The following is a 27,177-nucleotide window of genomic DNA, read 5'->3' as shown; positions in this document are numbered from 1 at the left end:
CATATAGCCAGCAGTTTGGCTCGGTGGTTGCGTTTATGTTTAGCACCGAGAGGTTACCGGGTTAGATCGCGTGCTAATCTTTAATACTGCTGGTCAGACTTGGATATTTGTGACTCCAAGTCGATCGTTTCTTATCAGAGTTTGCCAATTTATCTGATTTCGTTGTTGAAACGGTTCCTCCATCAAATTGGCAAAAATCATCCTACCCATGTAAACATTTATGTACAAGTCTAAATCCATAGATGTCTCTATGGATTAATTAATTGTTAATTTCTTGTTCTTCAGCTTCTCGAAATACAAAGATTTATGTAATAAAAATGATGCATTGTTTGTAATTAATTGTGCATTGGGGTCTATCTGTTAGATAAAATAAAATAACAAAAAGATGTACGAGGGTAAACGGATTATTCCGCAAAAGCCGATCTCGCGCAAGTCACTAAAATCTCGATCACGGAACATCTGACACTCGAGTTCTCGTTAGTATAATATTTCGCGTGGGTTGATGGTACAATATTTCGCGTGGGTTCCCTTTCGATTGATGGAGTTTTTGGGTGCCAGTTTTAGTGACTTTAGTACGAGATATAATTTTCACCCTGAAAGCTGATGAAAGCTTCAATTAATCTCTATTCTGAATAACCTCGTCTATCTGAATCAAGGTGACCATTTTTTTTTTCAAATTGAAATCCAGGACATTTTATAAAAAAAAATCCACACATTTTCTATACTTTTTCCACTCATCTGCTAAGTAGTGCACATATTTTGGGCACTACTTAACAGATTAAAACTAATTAAGTCGATAAAACAGAGACGGAAAATGAATTGTTGATAATCGTTTCTTTTTTTATAATATACACGTTATTGTGATATTTTTTTCATTTATATTGGTTGTACATAGATGTCACTTCAAAATTTCAGCAGAATCAAACTGAAATCTTATTGGAATACCTCCTAGAATACATTTAAAAAAGCATCAGACACCCGTGTCCGATTGGGATTGGTGTCGTGAGTGCGTATGAGACACCTGTGTCAGCTTGGCATCAAAGCGGTTAAGCATTTTTCTTTTCTACCTACATATGTAGTTGACTCGAACGTCGCTATTATTTTGTGGGAAGGAGTTGCGGGTTGATTTTTTTACCTAAATAATAGACGAGATGGTTGTGGGTGTCCCAGGCGAGTATTTTGGTGACTTCGTAACGTCCATGGCTAAGTACAGACATTCGCTGTTGGGTAATCGTGACGTGTTTGATGTGTGTGAACCGATCTGCGTCTCCTTCCCGTATTTCGGCCAGTAGTAAAAAGCTGTCGCCGTCTGGGGCAAACATTGGGGCCGGTTGGACGTCCAGCCACGTGTCCTCCAAAGCTCTTTCTGAATGGGTCTGAAAGTAACAATATTTAAGTTAGTATATATGGTCTTTTTCTTGGAAAAAGTTTGCGCGGAACGATTGAATAGTCGGGTAGAAGAAAAGAGTAGATCAAGTACGTATGTATTTCAAGTACGTACCGAGCTAACAAGATGAGAGAAATAAATATTGTAGCAACTTGTTTCAATAACAGTTTATCGGATGCGGTGCATCCGCTCTAAAATCGCCAGACAACTTGAACGACAGATTAACGGACGGCTGCTTTAAAAGCAATTATCGTCTTCTCGAATGATAAATTGCACACCAGATGACGGGTAACCTTTCGATGTGCACATATGCAATTATTAAAATGGTAATTATTAAAATTGAGTTGGATCTTTCAGGCGAGTTTAATAAGGGAAGATTCGATAAGTTCAGAATCTTGCCTAACCTGTAACCTTTCGATGTGCACAGATGCAATTATTAAAATGGTAATTATTAAAATTGAGTTGGATCTTTCAGGCGAGTTTAATAAGGGAAGATTCGATAAGTTCAGAATCTTGCCTAACCTGTAACCTTTCGATGTGCACAGATGCAATTATTAAAATGGTAATTATTAAAATTGAGTTGGATCTTTCAGGCGAGTTTAATAAGGGAAGATTCGATAAGTTCAGAATCTTGCCTAACCTGTAACCTTTCGATGTGCACAGATGCAATTATTAAAATGGTAATTATTAAAATTGAGTTGGATCTTTCAGGCGAGTTTAATAAGGGAAGATTCGATAAGTTCAGAATCTTGCCTAACCTGTAATCTTTCGATGTGCACAGATGCAATTATTAAAATGGTAATTATTAAAATTGAGTTGGATCTTTCAGGCGAGTTTAATAAGGGAAGATTCGATAAGTTCAGAATCTTGCCTAACCTGTAACCTTTCGATGTGCACAGATGCAATTATTAAAATGGTAATTATTAAAATTGAGTTGGATCTTTCAGGCGAGTTTAATAAGGGAAGATTCGATAAGTTCAGAATCTTGCCTAACCTGTAACCTTTCGATGTGCACAGATGCAATTATTAAAATGGTAATTATTAAAATTGAGTTGGATCTTTCAGGCGAGTCTAATAAGGGAAGATTCGATAAGTTCAGAATCTTGCCTAACCTGTAACCTTTCGATGTGCACAGATGCAATTATTAAAATGGTAATTATTAAAATTGAGTTGGATCTTTCAGGCGAGTTTAATAAGGGAAGATTCGATAAGTTCAGAATCTTGCCTTATTAAACTCGTCAGAAAGATCCAACTCAATTTTAATAATTGCATCTATGCACATCGAAAGGTTACTCGTCATCTGATGTTCAATCTATCATTCGAGAAAACGAGAATTACGTTTAAAGCTGCCGTTCTGTTAATCTGGCGATTTTAGAGCGGATGCACCAAACCCCAATTTATCCGTTTGGTGAAAGCTAGGGAATGCAATTTACCGACAAATTTTTTGTGTGTTATAACAAAGTGTTATATTGGAATTAAAAATAAAACTTTTTGTTGGATTTTTAAGTTTTTTTAAGGTCAATTCTCATTCAAATAAATCAAAAGGACGCTACTGGAGAGAACAATACATAAAATAAATTGAAATTTTTTTATCATATTACATAGGTATTTCAGTGATGAAACTTTATAATAACAAGAAAGCTAAGCTAGTCTATTTCAATACATTTCCCGGAAGTTTTTAAGAGCAGCTTTTTCAAAATAATGTTTCATTATATTTTTAAAACAGAATATCAATTTAATAAGTGAAACGTAAAAGAGGTTTGTAAAAATTTAAAAATAAAGATATTTTATTTTTATTCCAGATTTAAAAAGCTTTGATCTCCTTTTTATTATAATATTTTTTTTCCATGCAAAAATCATTCCTTATTTTTTTACATATATAAATATATTGCAGTCCAAGTATTCACTCTGGTTCGTTTATGAACATGCTAGTTTGTTCATAAACGAACTATCGGTTTTAGTGTAAGGTATCATGAATAGACCAGATGTCGCATGAAACTTTTAGCTGTAAAAACCCTTGAAATATCAAAACGCCAAAAAGTATTTGAAAGGAAATCTTATGGAAACCACATTACAACGTTGCTATAATTCTCATTTCCGCTAATTTAATAAAAATCCCAGGAAGCATAAATATAATAGGATAAACTATTGAGAATACTCAATATTTTGTGCATGAACAAACTAGTTCGTTTGTAAATTTGTTCTTTTGTGTACACTATAATTGGCCAGATTTATCCGTGTATTAACAAACTAGTATGTTCATAAACGAACGAAACGTACACTTGGAATGAAACATATATGTAGGTACGTATGTTTTTATTTTCCTCGTTATAAAATACATAAAGTAAATATGGTTTAATTTTTATATTTAAAATGAAATTGAAGAAAGCACAGATTTTTTCCAAACTAAAGAAGGCTTAGACCAATTTGAAAAATTCTTTCAGTCAATCTTTATATTTTTCTAGATTGATAATGTATTACATAGTACGATGCTTTTTAAATTAACAGAAAATACAATGTTAATTCATTTGAAGTTTGCCTTTATTTGATAATGATTCTGCGAAAACTCGAGGGGAGGGGGTCAAACGAGATTTATAAGCGAACTTCCATTCAAAGTTTCGCTTTTGAATCTCGGCTTTGCACAAGTCGATACACACGCTTTAAAAGGCCTCGATTGAGCTTTCAAACGGAGAACTTCAAAAACAAAACAAGTGCTGGCGAAAGAGATAAATTAACAACGGTGAAAGTCAAAAAAGTTACCGGGCAAAACAATACGCACACAAAGCAATTTTGATGTTGAACCGGCGAAGAATTAACACCCACCCTTTCTCCCATTTTTCCCGAACCCTTTCGACGTAGCATACAAAGAGAAGTCTCAAATTACTAAGAACAACCATTACCCTTATTGAAAATAATTATACTAAATTAAAAAACTCGCACACTCGTGTCTACACATTAGCACAAAGTGCCCTCAACTTGAAAAGATTTAATACCATAAACGAGTACAAGTAGTAACGCTTTTAAATTTAAAGGACTTTAATTTATTCAACAGTTAGATGACATGTCAAGTTTCGTTTGGTCTCTTAAACACATTTGTCTGCTCTTTACGTGTACGAGTCTGCCTTAGTTTGTATGGAGCAAGACTTGAATATTACATTGTATGTATGCAAAGCAGAACGTTAAACTTTATTTCAGGTCGAGAAGTCTGACAAAAATAAGAAAATGTACAGCACAACTACCACAGTAAGCAATATGCTCATAACTTAAATGCTGTTTGGTCTTTAAAACGCAAAGTTTTAAAGACCAAAAAGTGTATGTACGTACAGAAGAGTATTTTGTTACACTATAAACACGCTCAACCATTTATTCAATATTTTACAGCGTCTCTATAGAGTGCCCGTATATATATTTGAGAAGAACAATTCAGTAGATGAACATCTAGTAGGTACATAAGTAGTTCTAAATTGCTTCTTCCAGTAATGTCTTGAGACTATTTTCCGCTCTTAGGCAGAGTTCAAAATGCCGCCATTTTAAGAGATATTTTTTTCATGATTATAATATCAAAAAGGGTTTAGGATTAGGACGGTAATACATAACATGATATAATAATAACCAGCAGCATGGACTAGCGGTGGTTACGGGTTCGAGTCCCACTGGTTGCTGCTTGGTTGTAACTCCAGGTCGATCGATTTCTATCTGAGTTTGCTAATTTTTCTGATTTTCATTTCAATCGAAAATCTCGAGTTATTCAGCGTCTCAAGGTTTGTATAAAAAAATTGTCCATACATGTATCTGTGGATGATTATCGTATAAAAATTCGTATTGTATAAATTCTTATTGATCGTATATATGTATGTATGTATATAAAATGCTTGCAATGCACTTTAGAATATTTGACCAAAGCTGTCATGTATATAAAAATAATTTATTAAAATGTAATTTGGTACGTTTCTTGATCGTATTGTAGTGAACTGTAAGACGGGTGTTAATGATTAATTGAATAAAAAAGACTTGTATTTTAAAAACATTATATACGTATATAAAATATGAGTAAACATATTTTTAAGATTAGAATATCCAAAATAAAATTCTATCTATCTCAATTCAATATGCGCAACAAAAAAGAAGCATGTGCCACGGGTAAATTTTTTTTCGAATTTTCGCCCGTATCTGGTGTAGAATATGAGCTCAATGGGTCACTGTTCGAAGAAGAGTATATTCAAAACTCATACAGTTTTTCATATCTTCATATAAGTTGTGTTATTAAAGGTTCCCGGAGAGATGCAGTAAATTTCACTGAAAAGTAGCGCAGTTTGGAGAAGTCCTCAAAAAGTAGTTACGCAATAGAATTCAACAAAAAAAAGTAACATAAATTCCCTCGGATAACATACAAATACTCCTTGACGCTTTTTTGTACAATTTTATTGCGTTAGTTCTCCTTGAGCTTCTTTGAAAGTTTGGATGTCTCGAGACTGCAACTATCTCGAGTGCATTATTCCGGTCACCGTTATTAAAATATCTATCACTTCTTTCATTTCGATTGTAAATAAAAATGGATCATCATAATAAACTGATTGTTGAGATCGTCCCTCAAAAATCTGTGGGGATATGTCGTTAACATAATCCATTCCAGATATTAGTCAAAGGAGTGCAGGACAATTTGACTCTACTGCCAAGTAATCAACGATATTACCATCATTCAAAATTTACTATTGCTATTATATAAATTTTATTTTGCCATAATTGCCGCCCCCTAAAATTTGCCTTAGCTGTTTATATCTTCGGGACGCCACTGGCTCCATCTACATATGTATAACACACATTGAAGTACCGTTGCTCGATCTGTGTCATTACAACTCTCCCAAAATGAACATAAATATAAAAAAAACAGATCTGACTTTTTCCCCCCATTCCACTTCAGCCAGTTTCGGCACTTCAGGAAAGTTTCATTGGGCGTTTATTCAAGTGAAAGTACAGAAGCGCTTGAATTGCCTATCAAGTTTAGAGTTGGAAATTTTTACAGGTCTAAAATTCGAATTTTCACTGTGAAGCGAACTGGTTGTGCCGTATCTAGTAATTGGGTTTCGCCAGTTTGCACTGTTGTATCGGATGTAATAAAAGGACGAACGTATAGTATAATACTGCATACATATGTTGGTATAATACAATTTAACGTTTGTTTGGCTGTGGAACTTTTGCGACGTTGGATAAAGGACCTTAGTTTGGTTTTGTCGGAACTGTTATGATACTATGGCAATCAAATTTTTATTATATTCACTACTGATTCACCACTATTTTCAATATACATCCAAAAACTCACTACCACACAGAAGTGGCTTGAGGGTATATTGCGCCCCTAGACAGATTGGTTTCAGCGCCCCCCCCCCTTAATTTTTTTATACAGAATATATTTAAATACATACTACATACGAGTAGGCGAGAAGGCTTTTACAGTCTTTTTTATTCGTAGCGTCGTACAAATTAATTTAGTCACTCTTTCATTCCCAGAAGATTAAATTGAAAATACGTTTGAATGGTTTATATTGTAACTAGCATTATTTTAAAGTACATACACTATATAAAAAAGCTTCATATGTATAAATGTATTTAACTGTACTTAGTTATTTTTTTATTAACGTGTTTATGCATGTATGCAGGCTCGGCCCGAGGGTATATGGCGCCCCTAGGCAGATTGGTTTCAGCGCCCCCCCCCCCTTAAATTTTTAAACAGTAAATTTCATGAAAATTCTTGAAATTTTATGTTGAAGAAAAATATATTAATACAAAAACAAAAAATTAAATTTAAAATTTTTATTCAAAATAGGCACGTTTTATGTATAAAAATGAATAAAACACGGATAACTATGAATAAATTCCGTAATGAAGACATTAATTTATAATCAAAAATTAATTGAAGAATTTTATACAGTGATATTTCGTCTTTCAAATATGATATTTGATTTTGTGAAGCAAATGCATCCCTGATATATGTATATATTTATGTATATAGTTTCATTCAAATTTCATTGTATTGCTACTTAATATTATGTCAAACATTATAAACTTCATTTTAATAAACAAAAAATATACAAAAAAAATAAATATATATAACGTCCTAAAACAAGGAAATATTGATATTTTTAAGTTGGAAACCTTTCATTGACCACTACTGTACATAGACACGTTTCGGCGGTATTTTAGATAAAATGAAGTTCCAAATTACCATTTGTATCAACGACAGTTTGCTGTTTTACAAGTTTTATTCGTGAGTCGTTGATATTTGACAGTCAACTTCCAGCATTCCTCATAAATTATAATATTTTACAATCAGTGTTGTTACTTCGAGTAGAAAAATTAAGATAAATATAAAATGTTTTATAATTTTTTATTTTTCTATTTAAAAATCAGAAAAAGAAAAATGGGGGCGCTTCTCAGAGCCCCTTGTTTATGGCGCCCTAGGCACGTACCTAGTCTGTTATACCTTTGAGCCGGCTCTGCTACCACATATGCTTTTTTAGTTATTTATTAATTACAGTTGATTAGTACTGACGCTAAATCTTCATTGAATAAGCTTTAATACATATGTATTAAAGCTAATCTTGCAAATTTAATTGTAAAAATTAAACAACGTATATTTTATGCACTTTAAATACATTTACATAGACGTATGTATGTAAGTACTTTTACCCTGAAATCACAAACGTATTGGCTTATCGACGGAGAAGCTATCGTACGAAATGGGACCAAAATGCAGGATAATTTCCCAGGAGACGACAACTTTATACTCTCGGACTGCATTATAACTATCTATTTTAGACTTTTTTTCATCATCGAACGTAATTCATTTATGTAGAACGCTACTTTTTCATCACGGCATACTTGTGAAACCTCATGGGAAAGGCACTTCTCCAGCAGGTGTTACAGAAGATTAGATCGTTCTCCTAAAAACTATTGATTATACGTACGTATGAATGTATATTTTTTATTTTATTTATACATGTATACCCCCATTTCTTTATTTTATACGACATTTATGGTCAGTGACCTGCATGCAAAAGTTACCAAGGCCCCTATTTATCTTTTTACAAAAACGAATTGCCAAATTTGAATCATCCTTCATTGCCTATAAATTTTTAAACTCTCCAATCACGTCTTCTAAAGACATTTTCTGAGCTTCTTCATGTTCAAAAGTTAATATTGCATTTCTAGATTGACCGATTAAATTTCTTCTATAAATGAATCCTTAACATCAATTAAAACAACTTTGGACTCAAAGCGTTGCTTTTCGAATTTTGGTATGTAAAAAAATATTAGTACATACATATTAGCCAGGAGTATGGCTCGGTGGTTGCCTTTATGTTTAGCACCGAGAGGTTACCGGGTTCGATCCCGTGCTAATCTTTAATACTGCTGGTCAGACTTGGATATTTGTGACTCCAAGTCGATTGTTTCTTATCAAATTTTGCCAATTTATCTTATTTCATTGTCGAAACGGTTTCTCCCGCTATGTCACAAATATCTGAATTTGATTTATGTACAATATGTAAAAAAATATCTACAAGCCTAAATCCACAGATGTATTTATGGATTAATTTATAAATAAATTAATTGTTAATTTCGTGTTCTTCTATTCTTAAACATTTTAATATTCATTATATAACCTACATATTAGTGAAGTAAAAATATATTATGAGATATTGACTTATTATTATCCCGGCTTAAACTAATATAATTAAATATATTACTAGGAGGTTTGGGCCGCGTAAGCACGTATGTGATCATATAAAAGCGGCCCAAACCTCTTAGTAATATCGTAAGTGAAACATTACCCAGCAGCGTGGTCTAGTGGTGAATGTTGAATTATTTCGTACTCAATGTTACGAGTTCGATTCCCCGCTAAGTCTCGCTGTTGGCCAGACCTTGATTTGTCTAGGTCGATCGTTTCTTATCAGAATTTGCCAATTTTTCTGATTTTCATTGAAACGATTCCTGTAAAATTGGCGTTTCCTTCCCAATTTTATGTTGCGAACCTTTAGTTATTGTTATATCTTAGGTTTCGCCATATTGCTCACCATAGATGTCTCTGTGGTTGTTTATCGAATATAAAAAATCGTATTGTTACATGAAAGTTATTCATCGTTATTTATCGTATTAATACGATATTTGTAATATGTGACGATAGATGTCAGATATTGTTTAGATTTACATGTATCTATGAAATAATAATTAGGAGGACCAGGAAGGCGAATTTGGGGTTTACCTGTTAAAAGGGCTGGACAACTGCGCTTTGTCCATACAAACGTTCTATACTTCTCCCTTCCTCAATTATGGCACTAGAGAAATTATTTTTTAATATGCTATGGATATCCACCATTGGGGTGCATCTATCGTTTTATTTTTTTGATTAATTATTTTTTAAAGGAGCTAGGAGCCGCCAAACATCTATAAAATCGCCTCTTTTTTACACCCACGAAACGAGTCCAGCGTGCTTATTTAACGGTCGATTTTAAAAAAAATACGCCGATGGATGCACAGAAAGTATCTTTCTCATACCGATGATGAAATTTTTTTAAAAATTGGTCCAGTTTTGGAGGAGAAAATAGTAGAAACCTTGATTTTGTCAATTTAAAATACGTTTTATCTGGTCGAAGCGCAACTGTCACATTTACTCAATATATATATATTGATATATATTGTCGCATTCACTCAATATATACATACACTCAATATATATATCGAAGAAAGGAACGGTAACAAAACTAAGGTTTCGGGTGTACAGCCCTCTTAAGCCTTCCTGATATATTTTAAAATAAAATAAAATATAAGAGGTATGTACAAATAAAACGATTCAAATATACGAGCAGTGACCGTTGAAAACTTTGAAGAAATTTAAACGAATCTACCAAAGTGAACAAACATCCTTTCAATTGAGCTATAGCTGCTAATAAGTATTTTACACGTAGATCGAACAGCATCATCTGATTTTAAAGCGGTTAAGTTTGATATCGTCGATAGAATTCCGGGCACGCCAGCCAGCGCAATTAACATCTCAGCTCCATACTTCACATTTTAATGCAAACTCTAAAATAGTCCGGAGAAGAATTTCGAAATTAGCACAACCCCACCCACACCCACCCACCCACCACTACCCCAGATGAATGTAAGGTGAATGGGTTAATTGAGTTTTCGGAGATTACGTCTGGATCCGGTTGATAACGGACGACGAGTCGACAAAGCGGATCTTTTTACGACCCACGGCTTGTTAAACTGGGGCGCGCGTCCACCTTTTAATACGCCATGCACATGCAAAGTTAACGACATTCGCCGATGCGCACCAAGATACGGACTGCAAATGAGGGTTTGTCCCATTTTTTTTTGTTCAAACAACTGATGTGCTTAGTTCGATAAGGGTAATACAAATATGCACTTCCGGTGAGATTGCTTTGAAAGTATGTACTATATATTCACAATTGACGTTATCAGTTTTAATCAATGCAATGCACAATTTGTATTGAGGTTAAAAGGTTATGTATGTACGTATGTAAGTTACCTCTACGCAAGTCCAATTTGGCGCCAAACAGGTGCTCACTATGCTGAGGTTTTGAGCTCGATTCATCCAAACGGCTGCTATATGTTGGCTTTTGTCTCCGATCCAACAGGCAGATGTTAAATAGTAATCTCTGAAATAATATATATCATAAGTAAAAATTTATAGCATATAATAATAATAATAATAATAATAATAGCTTTTATTCCAGACGATGAGGAGAATAGTGCAATCCCCAACGCCCATATAAATAATATATAGATAATAAAAAAAAGTATTGAAAAATAGTAAACAAAAAATAAATAAATAAATACATGAGTAAATATATAAATATTACTGATAATAAATAATAATAATAATAAATAATAATAATAATAAATAATAATAATAATAATTATAATAAATAAATAATAATAAATAAGTATAATAATAATAAATAATAATAATTTAATGTCTATTCAAGGCGGTCGGTGTAGCAGTTCCATCCATCGAACCTACAATGAAGAATGCAAATGAGAAGATGCAGCAGCAAGAAGACAATTAGGCGATAAAAATATACGAAGACGTAGAGAGGCCGCTCTCATCCTGAGAATGGCTTCAAAATGAGGCACATGCCCTTCTACAAACATTTGCGACGCGCTACAGCTCCTAGGTAACCCGAAAAGAGCACGGTAACAGTTGTTGTATTATTATAAATATAGCTTATACAAAATAAATGAATCTTAATACGGACAAACGTTTTAAAATACAAATTTGCGATGCGGGGTTTATCCTCAATATACCCAATATTTAATCGCCATAGTTCTTTATCAACTCAAAATAAAATAAAATTATATCGCGCGCTCATATTACCATTATTAACCTATGCTTTACCTGTATGGAATACTAATACAAAATAAATCCCTAAAAATAATTTATAATACACCCATATATGTATATTAACTTGAAAAAACTGCATGCCATGAATAATATTCCGTTTGTTACAGATATTACTAACAAACTAACCAGTAGATTCTATGACAGAATCACTAATAACCATACAAACACACTTGTGAAGAGTCTTGGTGATTACAACAAAATGTCTATACCCTTCAGGTATAACACACAGATTACCTAAACACAATCTGCTTTAGGTCATCGACTTTAGAGAGTCTTTAATTAATATTAAATATTAGATGTATTATGAGAATTTATAAGAATTGTAAATAGGTCTTTGAGCTCTATTTCCTATTATGCTGTACATCAACATTAGAATAATATAATACGATGGTTACTAACAAAATTCAATTAAAATTGTAAAATAGAAAATGATCAGTAGATCAGTAGCTATTAAAATATATATAAGTTATATTTTGAACATAATTTAGTAATAATAAAAAGCATTTAAAAATCAAATACACATGGGTTATTAAAAATTTGAAAATTAAAAGAAATATTACTTTAGTGAACAAATCTTTGCAATTCATTCATTACATTGGTTTAAAAGTAAGATGTAAAAAATCTGATTATATAATTTGTTAGTACTTAGGCTTTAATACAAATTTTGATTATAATACCAGCAGCGTAGACTAGTGGCTAGCATATATGCTTTCAAATATATAATGTTCACGGGTTCGAGTCCCACTATTTGCTGTTGGCCAGACCTTGGTTTGTGACTACAGGTCGATTGTTTCCTATTAGATTTTATTAATTTATCTGATTTTCATTGAAACGGTTCCAAAAAATTGGCAACCTTTAACCATTTCTCGCAATTATCGTGTTTTCAGCATTTCGAATTTAGCTGATTCTTAATCTTTTGTACGCCAGCGACTCGCCTGTTCGCCAGCATCTCGTGGGCGGGTTTCGTCGATTTCTTTTCCGAAACGTACAATATTTAACGCATAACCCTTAACCGTTGATAACCACTATAGACGTCATGCGTAAAATGACAGTAGCAAGAAGTGGTGTAAATAAAAATACAGAAATGAAATTTTCTCAAGAAATTTATATAGATTTTTGGATTTTTTGGATGTATGTAGTTACAAACCAGGTAATAAATGTGTTAGGTTTGCGCCAATCACCTAATCTCTACGTCACAATATTAACTGAAAGCCTTTCTAGTAAATTGAAAATCCACATCCAAATAGTTTGTAGGTTGAATAGACGTTCAACATTGATACTTTCATTCATACTATGCGCCAATTAAAAACCTCGTAAAATGTTCGAGAACGAGTGATCATAGAGTCGTTGGAATTGGCCAGAAGTGGAAACTAATTGCGAACTCGTAACGATCGTCTCTACCCGTGGGTATTGTTTTCGTTGGCTTTCCGTTGCCAAAATGCAACAATGTTCTCACAGTTAATTATAAGAGAGCATACCCAATTGGAACACGATGATTGGAATGTATTATTTATGACGGCTTCAGATTTATACGCAATACTTATATAGACCTATAGAAAAAAAACTTCATCTATTGTTACTACGTACATATGTAGATAAAGTAAAATCGGATGTGACCAACCCATGCCTTTATCTTTGTACTTGTTGAGGAGTATAGGAAGAATAAAACCAACAGTCGATAATTAAACATACATACATACATACACGTTTACACATACATGAAATGCATTTTCGATACAAATTGAGCGTAAATTTAGGGAAATTTACACAATACAAAAGTTCTACTTCCGGTTGTTGGATTTTATTCAATTTATTTTCATTGCTTAAAATCATTATACATATCATATATATTAAATATCAAGAAGATTAAAATAATCAAAAAGGTCAAAATAAAATAATAAAATATTGTTTTAAAAAAAATTACTACTTTCGCTTTACGAATCCTAACTAAAACCTTATCAACTTTAAGTTAGTACATAAAAAATACAAATATAAATTTTCAGCTTAATACGTTCAGGTGTGTGGAAAAATCATGAAGTCACAACATTTTTGACTTTTCTAAGAGGAAAAAAGTCCACTTCCGGGTTAATTAAATTTAATTATTATTTTTTTATTTTCATCACATTGATACAAGGATTATACTTGAATTTTTTCGTGAAGAGTACACATATTAAAATGGTCGAAAAACATAGTTGAACAAAAATCGAACAAGAGTAAACTGTCACTCCCGGTTGATGGGTGTTCACAAAATTTTATATGTAACTTGGCATTAAGCTTAAACTTCTAGAAATAACATCTCAGTTCAATACGCCGAAAGTTTTCCGAGAAAAACATAAAAAACCTCGATCTTTTAGAGTAAAAAAGTACTACTTCCGGTTGAGGTAAAAATATTTAAAATTGTTACTACGTACATACATAGATAAAGTTAACAAAATAGAGTCAATATACAATCTACTTACTGTCCTTCGAGAGCTGGTGGTGGACGGATTTCCCAATGACGTGGTAGACTCACATTCTTCACTTCGACTATCCATAATTTTACGGTAGGGTTCGGCGAGCCGGGCTGTAAAACAAGGAAATAAATTAAAACGTATTTGATTGCGAATCTCTCCGACGTCGAAAATATTTCCAGGTGTTGCAACGGCGAAATTGTTCGCCGAAGTCACATTTTCTATTTTCGGACCGAAAATTTTATTTTCGCCGAGCCCTTGTCATTTCTCGGCAAACTTTTGCGTTAATTTAACTTTCTTTCGGGAAATGGCCGCTCGTTCGACGTCAAAAGAAATTGCGTCACAATTATGGTAATCGCCAGTAGTTGAAACGTAGACGAAATTTAAGCGCGCATTTGGAATTTCTTGCGATTTGTTTCTACGTATTATATTATGATTCATCTAAAATGTAATATCGTATGAGGATAGCGGTCCTAATCTCCTTCAGGTTAAGGACAATTTTTCCGGAAAATATCGACTATTACTTATCGAAACGGCTAAAGAAAATATCTGACTGTCACATTATATTTTTATTTTATTTCTACTCATGTACTATGTATGTATGATATATGTTACAGTTACTGTGTATCTTCTAGTTGTAATATATTTTGACTAGTTGGAATATATTCCAACTAACTTGGTACCAACTACCATTTTAGTTGAAGTGTATTTTCAGTTGAAATATATTTTTACTACATAGTTTGAATATATTCCGTCAAACCCACGCAAGTTCATTTATATGGCGAATTACATTCTAACTGGTCAAAATATATTACAACTGAAAATACAATTCAAATATAAGTAAGACGAAGAGGTTAGATTTTCGTGATAACGCCATTTGACTAGTAAATTGAGTTGGAAAGTCAAATTTTTGTTTTGAACACATTCTTAGAGTTATCGTAATACGGATTTTTTTGGGGTTAGTTTTGATTTTTTGTCAAAAACCGTCGGAATTTTTCTATCCCCGTTGCTAAAGAAAATATTGAACGTATTTCAATAACATTCCAGAGTATTAAAATTAGCTGAAATGCTCCCAAAATACTTAAAATACTCTCGACCTTGGGGTTCCAAAAAACCGCCCGAAATAAAAAGCCGGTTTTCGGTTTTTTTACAAATAAAAAGCCGGTTGGCCGGCTTTCACCGGTTTTAGAAAAATACGATTTTTTTAAGTTTAAAATATTTATATAGAAAAAAAAATGTAAATATGTATATATTTGCATAATATATATCTATATTATGCAAAAAAAAAAGTTTTTTATAAATTAAATTAAGTTATAAACATTATGAACTTTCATAAGATCATTACTTTAAATTATTATTACAAATATTACAAATAATAAAATTTGTATTATATGTACATATATCTTAAAATGGCAGATCCTAAATACGCACATATAATTAAATGATTTAAATAAGCTAGATATATAATAGATAAAGAGATTTCAAAGTTGTTTTTACGCATCTGTTTTAGCTTAAAAAATCCAAAAGCAACCGTTGCAAATTTCGGAAACAAATTCAATTAAAACGGCAAATTCATTTGATCACGAACATTTTAAATCCATAATAAAAGTAGTTATGTGGCCTCAATATTTAAAAGGCAATTCCTTCGAAGAAAAATCAATTATATTTCGGAAATTCCTATGCATTTTGCCATAAATCATTTGACTACTTTTTTGATGTTTTCAAGTACAAGGATTTGCGGTAGATAAGGATGCTTTCTATACCTGAAGTTGGGTAGGCCATTGAAACTACATACTTTCAATAATATTTTATTGGTTTATGACCTGGTCCATTACTAAATCTCAAAGAAACCGCTCAAGAAAGAAAGTAATGTAGCTATTTTTTTGTTCAAAGAAATATACGCCTATTACCTAAGATCGATTATACACGTTTATTTTGATCTTTCATAGAAATTTAAAATTCATAATTGTTTATTTTGAGGAAAAAAACATTAATTAAAGAAAACCTTAAAAAGCCGGTTGATAGAGCCAAAGAGCCGGTTTTCGGTTTTTTGAAAAATGGTCAAAAAGCCGGTTTTTCGGTTTCGGTTTAAACCGGTTTGGAAGCCCTACTCTCGACCATTTTAAGATGACATTTATTGTTCCGGAAATTTCGGCGCTTCAATGTCAATTATTCCTATTTTCCACTAATTAATATTATGAATAGAAATGAAGCCCAGATGCTTTAACTTTGATATTAAAAAAAAAAATTGAAAATAAATACCTTTTATTCGAATTTGAACAAAAAAGTGACAGATATTCACATAGTTTGTATTTTGCTTAATTGAAGAGTGACCTATTTCAACCAAATGTAAAAAAAATAGTTGGTAATTGTCCGAGCAAAAAAAAACATATTTCCGAACAAACTGAGCTTTTTTGTCCCTTCTCGACAATTAATCCCGGGGAAATAGCGAGGAATTCTATTTAAAAGAACTCTCTTTCCTTTCATCTCTTGTATGTCCTTTAATAAGTGGCAGGTCTCTGGCGTTAATTAGAAAAAAGCCTACGCGCTCCACATTGTTATGAGTCCACAGATAAATAGAAGTTCCTCCAACGTTTTTATGCGAATAAATATAATTAGGGCGGGAAATAAAATTTCTCACCCCACATTACAAATGTATTTTAAGAAAATTAAAAATAGCTCGAATCCGAGTGTACTTAATTATTATATATATAACCTACATATAAATATTTAATGTGAAACTTGAAATGAGCTGTAGAATGTCAATTAGAGTATCAGGAAAATATACAGTGGAACTTATCAAAGCGTACTCCAACAAACCGTGGAAAGTATTCGACATTTGAGAGGTTCCGTATCTTCAAAGCTGAGTACACAATCTCGCGAGGCAATTCTCAGGGCAAATGTGGCACTGCCTCGAAGCACGACAAAGTCATATGTACCTTACATACATATATATGTATACGGATTGTAAATAGAATCTTTGAGCTTTTTTTCCTATTATGTATTAAAGACTTACATAAAGAAAAGAGAAAATTATAAACACAAACAAGAAAAATGTGCTTAAAAATAGATTTCTAATTAATTTTACCCTCCAGTTTCTACGTGGTAATACGTCATTGCTGGAACAGTTGGGACTTTATGTCCCTAATATTTAACTTATTGTTTACGCGTGGTCATCATCATTTAATGGTTGTACTTCCTGCTCGCACAGATCTTTATCGAATGGCTCATATTCAGTGGTATAGTGCTAAATAAAAAAAAGAACCAGGTCGGTGTTTCATTTTTACGACCCCCCCACCCCCCAAATTTTTCCTACTAAAAAAAAGTTGTATCCTAATATTGGTAGTTCAAATATCTATAAAAAAATCTAATAATAATTAATATTCTTACTTGTTGAAATTATGATGTATTTTTTTATATTTTATAAAAACTTCCATAATGCACCCTCTTCAACATTTTTGGTTTTGAAAAACCCGTGTTTTTGTGTCAACAACAACATTTGCTTTTAGCAATGCTAAAATCATGTACATACATATGTCAAAAAACTATCAAACTTTAACATGTGAATTTAGAAATGACTATTCATTTAAGCTGAGTTCTCTCATTGTATCTATCCTCAAGTGCGTATTGCAGCGGTTTCCAAACTGGGAGGCGCGCCTCCCAGGGGAGGCGCAGACTATTGCCAGGGGAGGCGCCAAAACATTTTAATAATGAAATTATTTTCATACCATAATATCTACAAATAAATAAAACTTCATATCGTAGCCTAACAGTAAAAATTCAATGCATGAATGTTTATTTTTATTTTTCTTTCATTTTTATATATACATTTAATTCCTATAAAAAATTATCCGGAGAAGAAGATTTTAAAAATTGCGCCTTTGCAAACGCTCTGTTTTAGCTAAAGATGCCCATTTAATTGCATATGTTCGATATGTCGCGGATAATAATATATTAGAAGATATATTATTTTGCAAACACATTCTTAGGAAGACCACATCCATTGAAATTTTTAATATAATATACAGTTTTTTTGAAGAAAACGACATAAAGTGAAATAATTGCGTTGTGAACGACATCAAATAATAATTGGACTGTGTACCGACGGAGCTCACTCAATGTCCGGACACAAAGCAGGTCTTAAAGCATTGATCAAAAAGAAAGCACCACATGCTATCTGGACACACTGTATGATTCTCAGAGCAGCTCTATTGTCAAAAAATATGAGCGAGGAACTGAACCGCATTTTTACAAAGGTTATAAAAATTATAAACTACATTAAGAATAGTCCTTTGAGAGCAAGGCTGTTTGCAAAGCTGTGTGCTGATATGGAAGCTAATTATACCTCACTTTTGTATTATTGTGAAGTTCGCTGGCAATCTCGTGGAAAAATGATTCTAAAGGATGTTTGAACTCAAAGAAGAAATAGCAACCTTTCTCGAAGAAAACCAACATGAAGAGGCACATTTGTGGACGAGAGTCTGCTCACAATATTTGGAATACAACATTTTATATGAAATTTTAGTCAAAATATTTTTTAATTGTACTTGAAAAACAATGTTTATGTCAATTAAAGTGCCAGGGCAGCGACCTAGCCCGACTACACTACTGCTCATATTCCAAGAGCTATCCGACTTCCCAGTGAAATCATTGCTGCTAAGCCTGAATGTGATATCTCCTATCTCAGTGAGCGTAGGTTATCGGAGATTATTTTAACCTATTTGTCTGGTAGCCTGCGCTCATCATTATTTCCATAATTTAATGTGATGTAAGAGTGGAATTTTAATCTTCTCTTTTCCATTTGGGCCTCACAGGAACATTTTATATTTGCAGCCGGATTTTATACATCGGTGCTGGTTATACATTCCCTAACTTGGCAAGACATTCCCTAATTTGTATTTTATTATTTGATATTTGTAATTTATCGGCTATTATTATAATTCTATTGTTTTTTATGATTATGTATAAATGTATTTTTGCCTGTGTATATAACTGTGGCGCAACAGGGACTCAACAATGTAATTCAATAATGGTCCAAAATTGAACTCAAATAAATAAATAACGATTATAAGTATCAGTTGCTTTTACGAAGAATAACCTTAAGATATGTTTTGATCATAATATGTAACAACATCACTATAATTATTTAGTCATTTGACATCTACTGTTGGGAGAGGGCTTCTCCAACACACTTTCATTCGTCTCTGTTTCGGGAAACTCTCGTACATCTCATCCCACACTTTTTCTAATTTTATCCACCAATCTTATCTGTGGCCTTACTCGAACCCTTTTAAATTCTCTTGGGTACCATTCGAGAACTTTTTCGTCCGTTCTTCTAACTGTGACCCACCCGTTTCCATGTCACTCTCTATACTTTCTCTCTATTGTATTAATTACAATGAAAAATAAACTACTATAATTACGAAAAATAAGTAAATGTTACTACGTAAAGTAAATATTAAAACAAATGAAAAAATAAATAAAAACAGCTTTTCATTTGTCAATGTGAAGTTTGAATTCCTTTCAATATCAAGAACGTGATATATGAAATATTAATCGTAAATTTATGACTGCAATAATCTATTGCTATGGATTTCACAATATATATGCTATAATTTTTCAACCTAGATAAATGTGCTCTGAATTACACATTGTATTTTAAAATTGATGGCTCCCTCCATTACCGGGAACACTTTTAATACTTTTTTCCAAACACAACTATTCCATTCAGTCTGAATGCTAACAGCTTCAATATCTCAATGCACGTACATATACAGTAGACACGAGTGCACAATTCATTGTCGATTTGGACTTTTTAATAAAAAATTCACTCAACGGTTTGCAAAAACGCAAATTGTTCGCGAGCATATCTCCCTCAGTTTTCAGTAATTCACTTGTATTGCAATTTCTCTTGCCGCGTTGAATATTCACGGCGAAAATGCACTGTGAAATGCGCATCCGAGTGCACCGAGCGAAATCAACAGCCTAATGAATCTTTAATAGACGCGGAACTTTCGCAACCGGAAAATTCACGCACACACTTTTCCAACCGGGCCGCCGCGATTAAACAACCAAAATAAACAACACGTACACGTGCGAATTTCACAGTCCACACCCAATTACGCGAGTCGTTATTCGTTCGTTAACCCTACACAAAAACGGCCGGGAAAAATAACTATAGTTCAACACGCGTTGAATGATTAATTTAATACTTGTTGCTCGCTCGCCTTTGCGGTTGTTTCAATTACATAGCTAAAGCTTCGCGCTTTTCCGGGGTGACTTTCCGATCCGATTAGCGATAAGCGCTCAATTTGACCAGTATTTAATTGAATAGTATGGATTTACTTACCGTTGGATATCGAACACTTCGTGTAGCCGGAAATGTGCCAGTCGTTGCCGCCGCCGAGAACCATGGAAATGTTAAAGCACCGACTGCAGAATCGTCGAAGGCGGCGTACATTACGTGAGAGCCATCTGGTGAACCCCATAAAGCCTCTGTAGAGTGTAAGACGTCTTCTGCAAATATAAAGTTATCCACTTTTTAATAATTTACACGAATAGTTGTCTGCCGGATCCGTTCAATGCAACAAGTTCGGCATGAAGGGTACGGCATAAGTTATGAAAACGTACACTTATACGAAGTGTGGCAAAAGTTCCGTTACAACTCATTTTTGATGTGACTTTATAAAAAAAATTCGGATGTGACCAACCCATGACTTTATCTATGTATTTGAGGAATATAAGAAGGTCACAAAACAAAATTCGATATTGAACCGTACAGTCACATTCACACATACCGGCATCATTATGAAGTACTAATAGCTATGACAGTATTTTCGATACAAATTGAGCGCAAATGTATGGAAACTTGCACAAGACAAAAGTTCTACTTCCGGTTGTCGGATTTTGTTCAATTATTTTTATTACTTAAAATAACTATCAGTATTACATACATTAAATATCAAGAAAAAAATTACGTCCTATCGATAAGAATTTTAGTAACCGATACTAAGTTTCAGTTCGATATATATATATTTTGTTTTTGGTGCCATCTTATCGATTCCCGATAAATCATCACCAGCGATATCGTTGCTCTTCAGATCATGTACGGGCACTACGGAATCATCACTCCGTCCCCAAAATTGTGAATTGGGCTTCTGAATCTCTCACATTCAGAACACCAATTTGTGAGGCTTTTTCGCTTTAAACGCCTCTGCTGGTGAGTTGTGTCCAATAGCTGCAACGCTTCTATGTTAGGGTGACGGTGCAGTCTCAACTCGTGCCTCCCGGCGCATTCTCGGATGACTTATTTTACTTGTGGATCTCTTCATTTGTGACGAAGCGATATGCATCGGTGATAATCCTCAAAAACTGGTTTTGACATCTTTGCATTTTTTCGATATTGGATGGCTTACTGCATCCCCACAGTTGTATGCCATATGTCCATATTGGCTTCACGATTGCCTGGTATATCAGTTTTTTGCATTGTAGGTCTAATTTGGAGTGTCTTCCTATTAGCCAATGCATTTCTCTTTGTTTCATTCGAATCTGTTCTATTTTTTTTTAATGTGAAGTTCGATATGACTAGCGCACATACACACATTTTTTCTAGATCATAACGTGATAAATGAAATAAAATAATTCAACCAGCCAGTCAAAATATGTCTAATCACTGGATTAGTATTTGGTAGTTTTGTAGATTATCTGGGCTCTTACTTTTTCTTATAATTAAAGGCCTCATTTAAAGTCTCCTTATATGATTTGGATCTTTAATTGATTCTTACTGAACAAACTTGTTCTGTAGTGTATAAATTGCTAGTGCTGATGTGCCAGTTGTGACGTTAATCAACATCCTTAATATTCTATTCAAGAAGATAATGAATTTGTCATGTTTTACATACAATTGCTTACAGTTGTATGAAAAAATAGAACTCCAATGTCAAATCCATAACATAAAATCACAAGTAAAAAGAATATATTAAATGTATACTGTGTATAAAGGAGGAATAGTGATCTAAAATCCACGAGTCGACTTTGTGAAATTTAGTCCATTATAAACACTTATATGTAGTTGCAAGATTTTCCAGTAAAGTCGCCATTGTTTATAATAGTATTATTTTCTCATTGTTGGCACTCATTCCAAGCGTGGCGTCGTCGTTGAAAACTTCCTTAATCTATGGAACTACCCCGACATAAATACAGTGCAACATATTGAACGCAACTTTAATCAAAATAAATGGTACATAACAAGAAATATAATATATAAATTAATTTAAAATAAAAATAAAAAGATAATGGAAAAAAATGCCATCGAAATATGCCCATATATCTGCTGCATTCGATGTATGTATGTATTACCTTGATACAACCAGTCCGGTACGCCGTTGTATAACTCTCCAGGTCTTCCAGTGTCGGTCAGTCTCCATTCTTGATCGATAGCTGGTGATGGTCTCAGATAGATGTCGTTATCTGCGACCAGCACCAATGCACCTGCAGTTCCTAGCCAAGCTGCATGCTGCAACCTAGCGCGTTGCACTCGCCCGGCCGCTCTCAACCGTACTGGCGTATGATGGCTAAAAATCATAATTATACATTGTATTACAACAGTTACATTTTATTTTTATTTTTACATATATATATACTATATTGGACAGTGGATCGATTCAATGTAGAAGAGGGAAGAGGATAGTAGTATTTGAGTTGGGGGAATAGTACATAGAAAAACTGTGAAGAATGAGTCAAAGCAGATGAAGAAGATGACTATTTAAAGGTAAATTAGGGTAACTAGCTTGGATGTATCAAAAATTGTACAAATGTATAGAAAATATCACCAAAACTACATATGCTAACCAGCATCGTGGACTAGTGTTTAGCATATATACTTTCAAACATAGTAGTCACGGGTTCGAGTCTCAGTGGTTGCTGCTGGCTAGACCATGGTTTGTGACTCCAGGTCAATCGTTTCCTATCATAGTTTGCCAATTTATCTAATTTTCATTGAAACGGTTCAAACAAATAAGCAACCTTTACCTATTTTTTGAGTTTCGCTGATTCGTATGAAAAATGGTGTAAATTTGTCCATAAACTTCTTGCAAATTTCGAGTTCTTTAGTATCTCAAAATTTTGATGATTTATTTAAAAAAAATGCCCCGAAAATGTAAGTTTATATCATATATTATCAAAAAAAAATTATCCATAGATGTCTCTATGATGCTCCATGATGCTATGTATGTTAAAAATTGTATATTGATGTTTGTCCATACATATGTAGTTGGCCAGGAAAGGGCATTGGGATTTACCTGTTAGGCATTTTTGGTATATATGTATATGTATACCTGTATGTATGTAAAATAAAATATATATTTTGTATTTTGATAACTAATTAATTGTTTATTTTTAATGTTTGATTTTTCTTTTTGTTAAAATGTTAAATGTGATCTACAAAAGTTTTGATTTTATACCATGATTTAAATCTAAAGGGAAAGTCTAAAGGGAAAAGTATTGTTTTCAATAAGATTGTTTTATTAAAATGATGACGCATTCATACATATGTATTTACAATCAAACATTTTATAGATATTTTTCACAGATCTTTAAGTATTTGATACTTTGAACTTAAAGTATTTGTTTGCGGCTACTTTTTGACCATTTTCAAAAAAATAGCATTTCCATACTAACACACTTGTGAAGAATTACGGCGATTACAACAAAATGTCTATACCCTTCAGGTATAAACACAGATTACCCAAACACAATCTGCTTTAGGTCATCGACTTTAGACAGTCTTTAATGAATATTATGTATTAGATATATTATGAGCATTTATAAGAATTGTAAATAGGTTTTTGAGCTCTTTTTCCTATTACGCTGTACATTAGCATTAGAATAAAATAATACTATGATTACTAACCAACTTAAATTAAATTGTAAAATAGAAAATGATCAGTAGATCAGTAGCTATTAAAATAGATATAAGATGTATTGTGAACAAAATTTCGTTATAATAAAAAGCATTTAAAAATCAAAATAAAAAAATAGTAGTTTGTAGCATAACATTACAATGTATTAGCATATTCTGAAAGCTATTTGTAATAAAAATATCTAGGTTAATACCCCCCATTTTAATGTCCAAGATTATGGGGAGTTAATTTTTGCAAAGTTTGCTTCCGATAAAGTAAATAAGATGCGCAGCTATGTAATTTATTACCGCTAATAACTTACGGTTGCGTCTGTACACAAACACTCAGCTGCGACCGGAAAATCATCATGGGGTTTTCGTCGGTCGTAAAAATAGCGATAAAAACGCGATGACAACCCTTACAAATTATTTACCAATTCGAATCACGAGAGCGGTCGAACACGCGATCATTAATCTGATTCGCGCTCGTCTAACGCCATAACTAATCAACATTGAGTGACAGTAAAAAATAAAAAAAGGAAAGTTTTATTTGCAAAATGTGACGATTGTGAACCATCTGTGTGTATATATGTATACATATAGCATGGATATTTTATTTGAAAGGGGGTGGCGAGACGAGTATGGTGGTATAAAAGTGGCGAAGCGCACCTCATCCATCGACCCAGAGGTGGGTTTTTATGCCGTTGAGGCATCAAAGAGTAATGAGACCCTTTTTGATCTTCGCGAACTGTTGTTTTGTTGGCTTCGTGCGGCCTTCAAGACAAAGAGGAGCGTTTGCTAAAAAGTAGGAATATTTCCTTTTACGATTTCGCAATATCGTATTATTATATATGTATGTATATGCGCTTCAAAAAAAGTGTTCTTCGGTGGCAACGATCAAAAATAAAAAGTCTGTGTATTCCTTTCAACCTCAAAATTTATATATTTATATAATTTTAGCTATCTAGCTAATTTAAAAATACATTCTTAATTACTTAACTCTAAAATTGTATGTATAAATTTCCTCGCACTTGCACAAAAATGCATCCACGGTCTTATGTAGAAGACCTGACGCACTCAGGGAGGGCAATGTACATGAGCACACCCCTGTGAAAAATGCCACCAGCTGTCTAAATTGTTCTTATTTCTAGTATAATAACTATGGATATCTCTATTTCGTATTGTATGGCTTAAAAAATATTTACTTGTAGTTCATCATTAAATATATTGGTACAAATAAATGAATTTAAACAACGATTGAGCTCCTACATTTCCTTTAAACAAAGACATAATCCCTATACGCTCAAATATAATTGAGCCAGCAGCGTGGCTCGGTCGTTAAGCTTCTGCTTAACACTGAGAGGCGCCGAGTTCGATCCCTTGAGCTGACCTCGATTGAAAAGAATTTTTCTGAGTATATCTGTAATGCTGCTGGTCAGACCAGGATTTGTGACTCCTGGTTGATCGTTTCCTATCAGAGTTTGCCAATTTTCTCTGATTTCATTGTTGAAACGATTCCCGATTAAAAATTGGCTAAAAATCCTTCCTACCCACTATGTCACCACTATTTGAGTATGATTAATGTAAATATTACAATAAAAATGTATGTACAATTCATAGATGTCTCGTTAATTGTCGAGTGTAAGTCAGTGTCTCGTAATTTAGCGACTTATATAATAAAAAAATGCTGTATTGTTTGTAATTTGGCCAGGAAGGCGCATTGGGGTTTACCTGTAATGCCTTCCTGGTATGAAATAAAAAATAAAAAATAAAAAAAAAAAAAAAAATAATTACTGAAATAACTAGTGATGTGCCCGATGCAATATCATCGCATGGGTTATGGGCCTAGGGATCTCAAAACTGTATTCCAATATATATATATATATATATATATATATATATATATATATATTTTTTTTTTTTTCTATCCAATGTTTCAGATTATTTTTTTTACTCGAAGTAATAATACTGATTGTAAAATATTATAATTTATGAGGAACGCAGGAAGTTGACTGTCAAATATCAACGACTCACGAATAAAACTTGTAGAACAGCAAACTGTCGTCAGTACAAATGGTAATTTGGAACTGCATTTTATCTAAAATACCGCTGAAACGTGCGTATGTATATATCCATACCCTTTCCATACCCTTTAGATACCCTAGATTCCCCTTAACTAAAACCTTCCATTTCTCTGTCTGTAATACTAATCTCGGATTAAATGCACCTATTGCAAGATTATGTAGAACCTATAATGAAGTAAACTCTGAAAGATGTAATATAGATATTTTTAGTGATTATGATGTTTAGGAAGAAATTGTTATTATTATTATTGTAATCGAATTATTATTATTATTATTATTATTATTTAATTGTTCTATTGTATTCTAGATTAATTGTTTAACATTTAAAAATAATTTGTAATATACTTAAATAATGTTGTGCACACCTATAAGTGATGTACATACATATATACCAGAATCATAAATATGTAAAGAATATATTGTGTAATGTATGTACATTTTTGGTGGGCCTTTTTAAATAAAATAAAAATAAAATATACATACATATATACATATATCAGGGATGCATTTGCTTCACAAAAATTAAATATCAAATTTGAAAGAAAAAATGTCACTCAATTCTTCAATTAATTTTTGATTATAAATTAATGTCTTCATTACGGAATTTATTCATAGTTATTCGTATTTTATTTTATTTTATTCATTTTATACATAAAACGTGCCTATATTTTTTTTGTTTTTGTATTAATAAATTTTTCTTCAACATAAAATTTCAAGAACTTTCATGATATTTATTGTTTAAAAATTTAAGGGAGGGGGCTGAAACTAATCTGCCTAAGGGCGCCATATACCCTCGGGCCGGGCCTGCATACATGCATAAAAACATTAAGAAAAAAATAATTAAGTACAGTTAAATAAATATATATATACATATACATGTATGAAGCTTTTTTATATAGTGTATGTATTTAAAATAATGCTAGTTATAATAT

At 32.7% G+C, this 27,177-nt stretch overlaps 1 protein-coding gene across 1 annotated transcript in view; it reads right to left on the bottom strand.

Moving 5' to 3' along the window:
• The window catches only part of LOC143921270 (inactive dipeptidyl peptidase 10), a 57,284-nt gene that overhangs the window by 4,580 nt on the left and 25,527 nt on the right, over positions 1-27,177 (bottom strand). The window contains exons 6-10 of the mRNA XM_077444499.1: positions 22,622-22,836; positions 20,613-20,779; positions 14,273-14,376; positions 10,938-11,067; positions 1,136-1,376 (exon numbers count right to left, since the gene is read on the bottom strand). Of these exons, the coding sequence (XP_077300625.1) occupies positions 1,136-1,376; positions 10,938-11,067; positions 14,273-14,376; positions 20,613-20,779; positions 22,622-22,836 (857 nt within the window). The remainder of the gene's footprint in view (positions 1-1,135; positions 1,377-10,937; positions 11,068-14,272; positions 14,377-20,612; positions 20,780-22,621; positions 22,837-27,177) is intronic.

The sequence above is a fragment of the Arctopsyche grandis genome, chromosome 13, assembly GCF_051622035.1.
Source record: "Arctopsyche grandis isolate Sample6627 chromosome 13, ASM5162203v2, whole genome shotgun sequence".
Lineage (NCBI taxonomy): Eukaryota > Metazoa > Arthropoda > Insecta > Trichoptera > Hydropsychidae > Arctopsyche > Arctopsyche grandis.
This window is presented reverse-complemented; position numbering and strand designations above follow the sequence as displayed.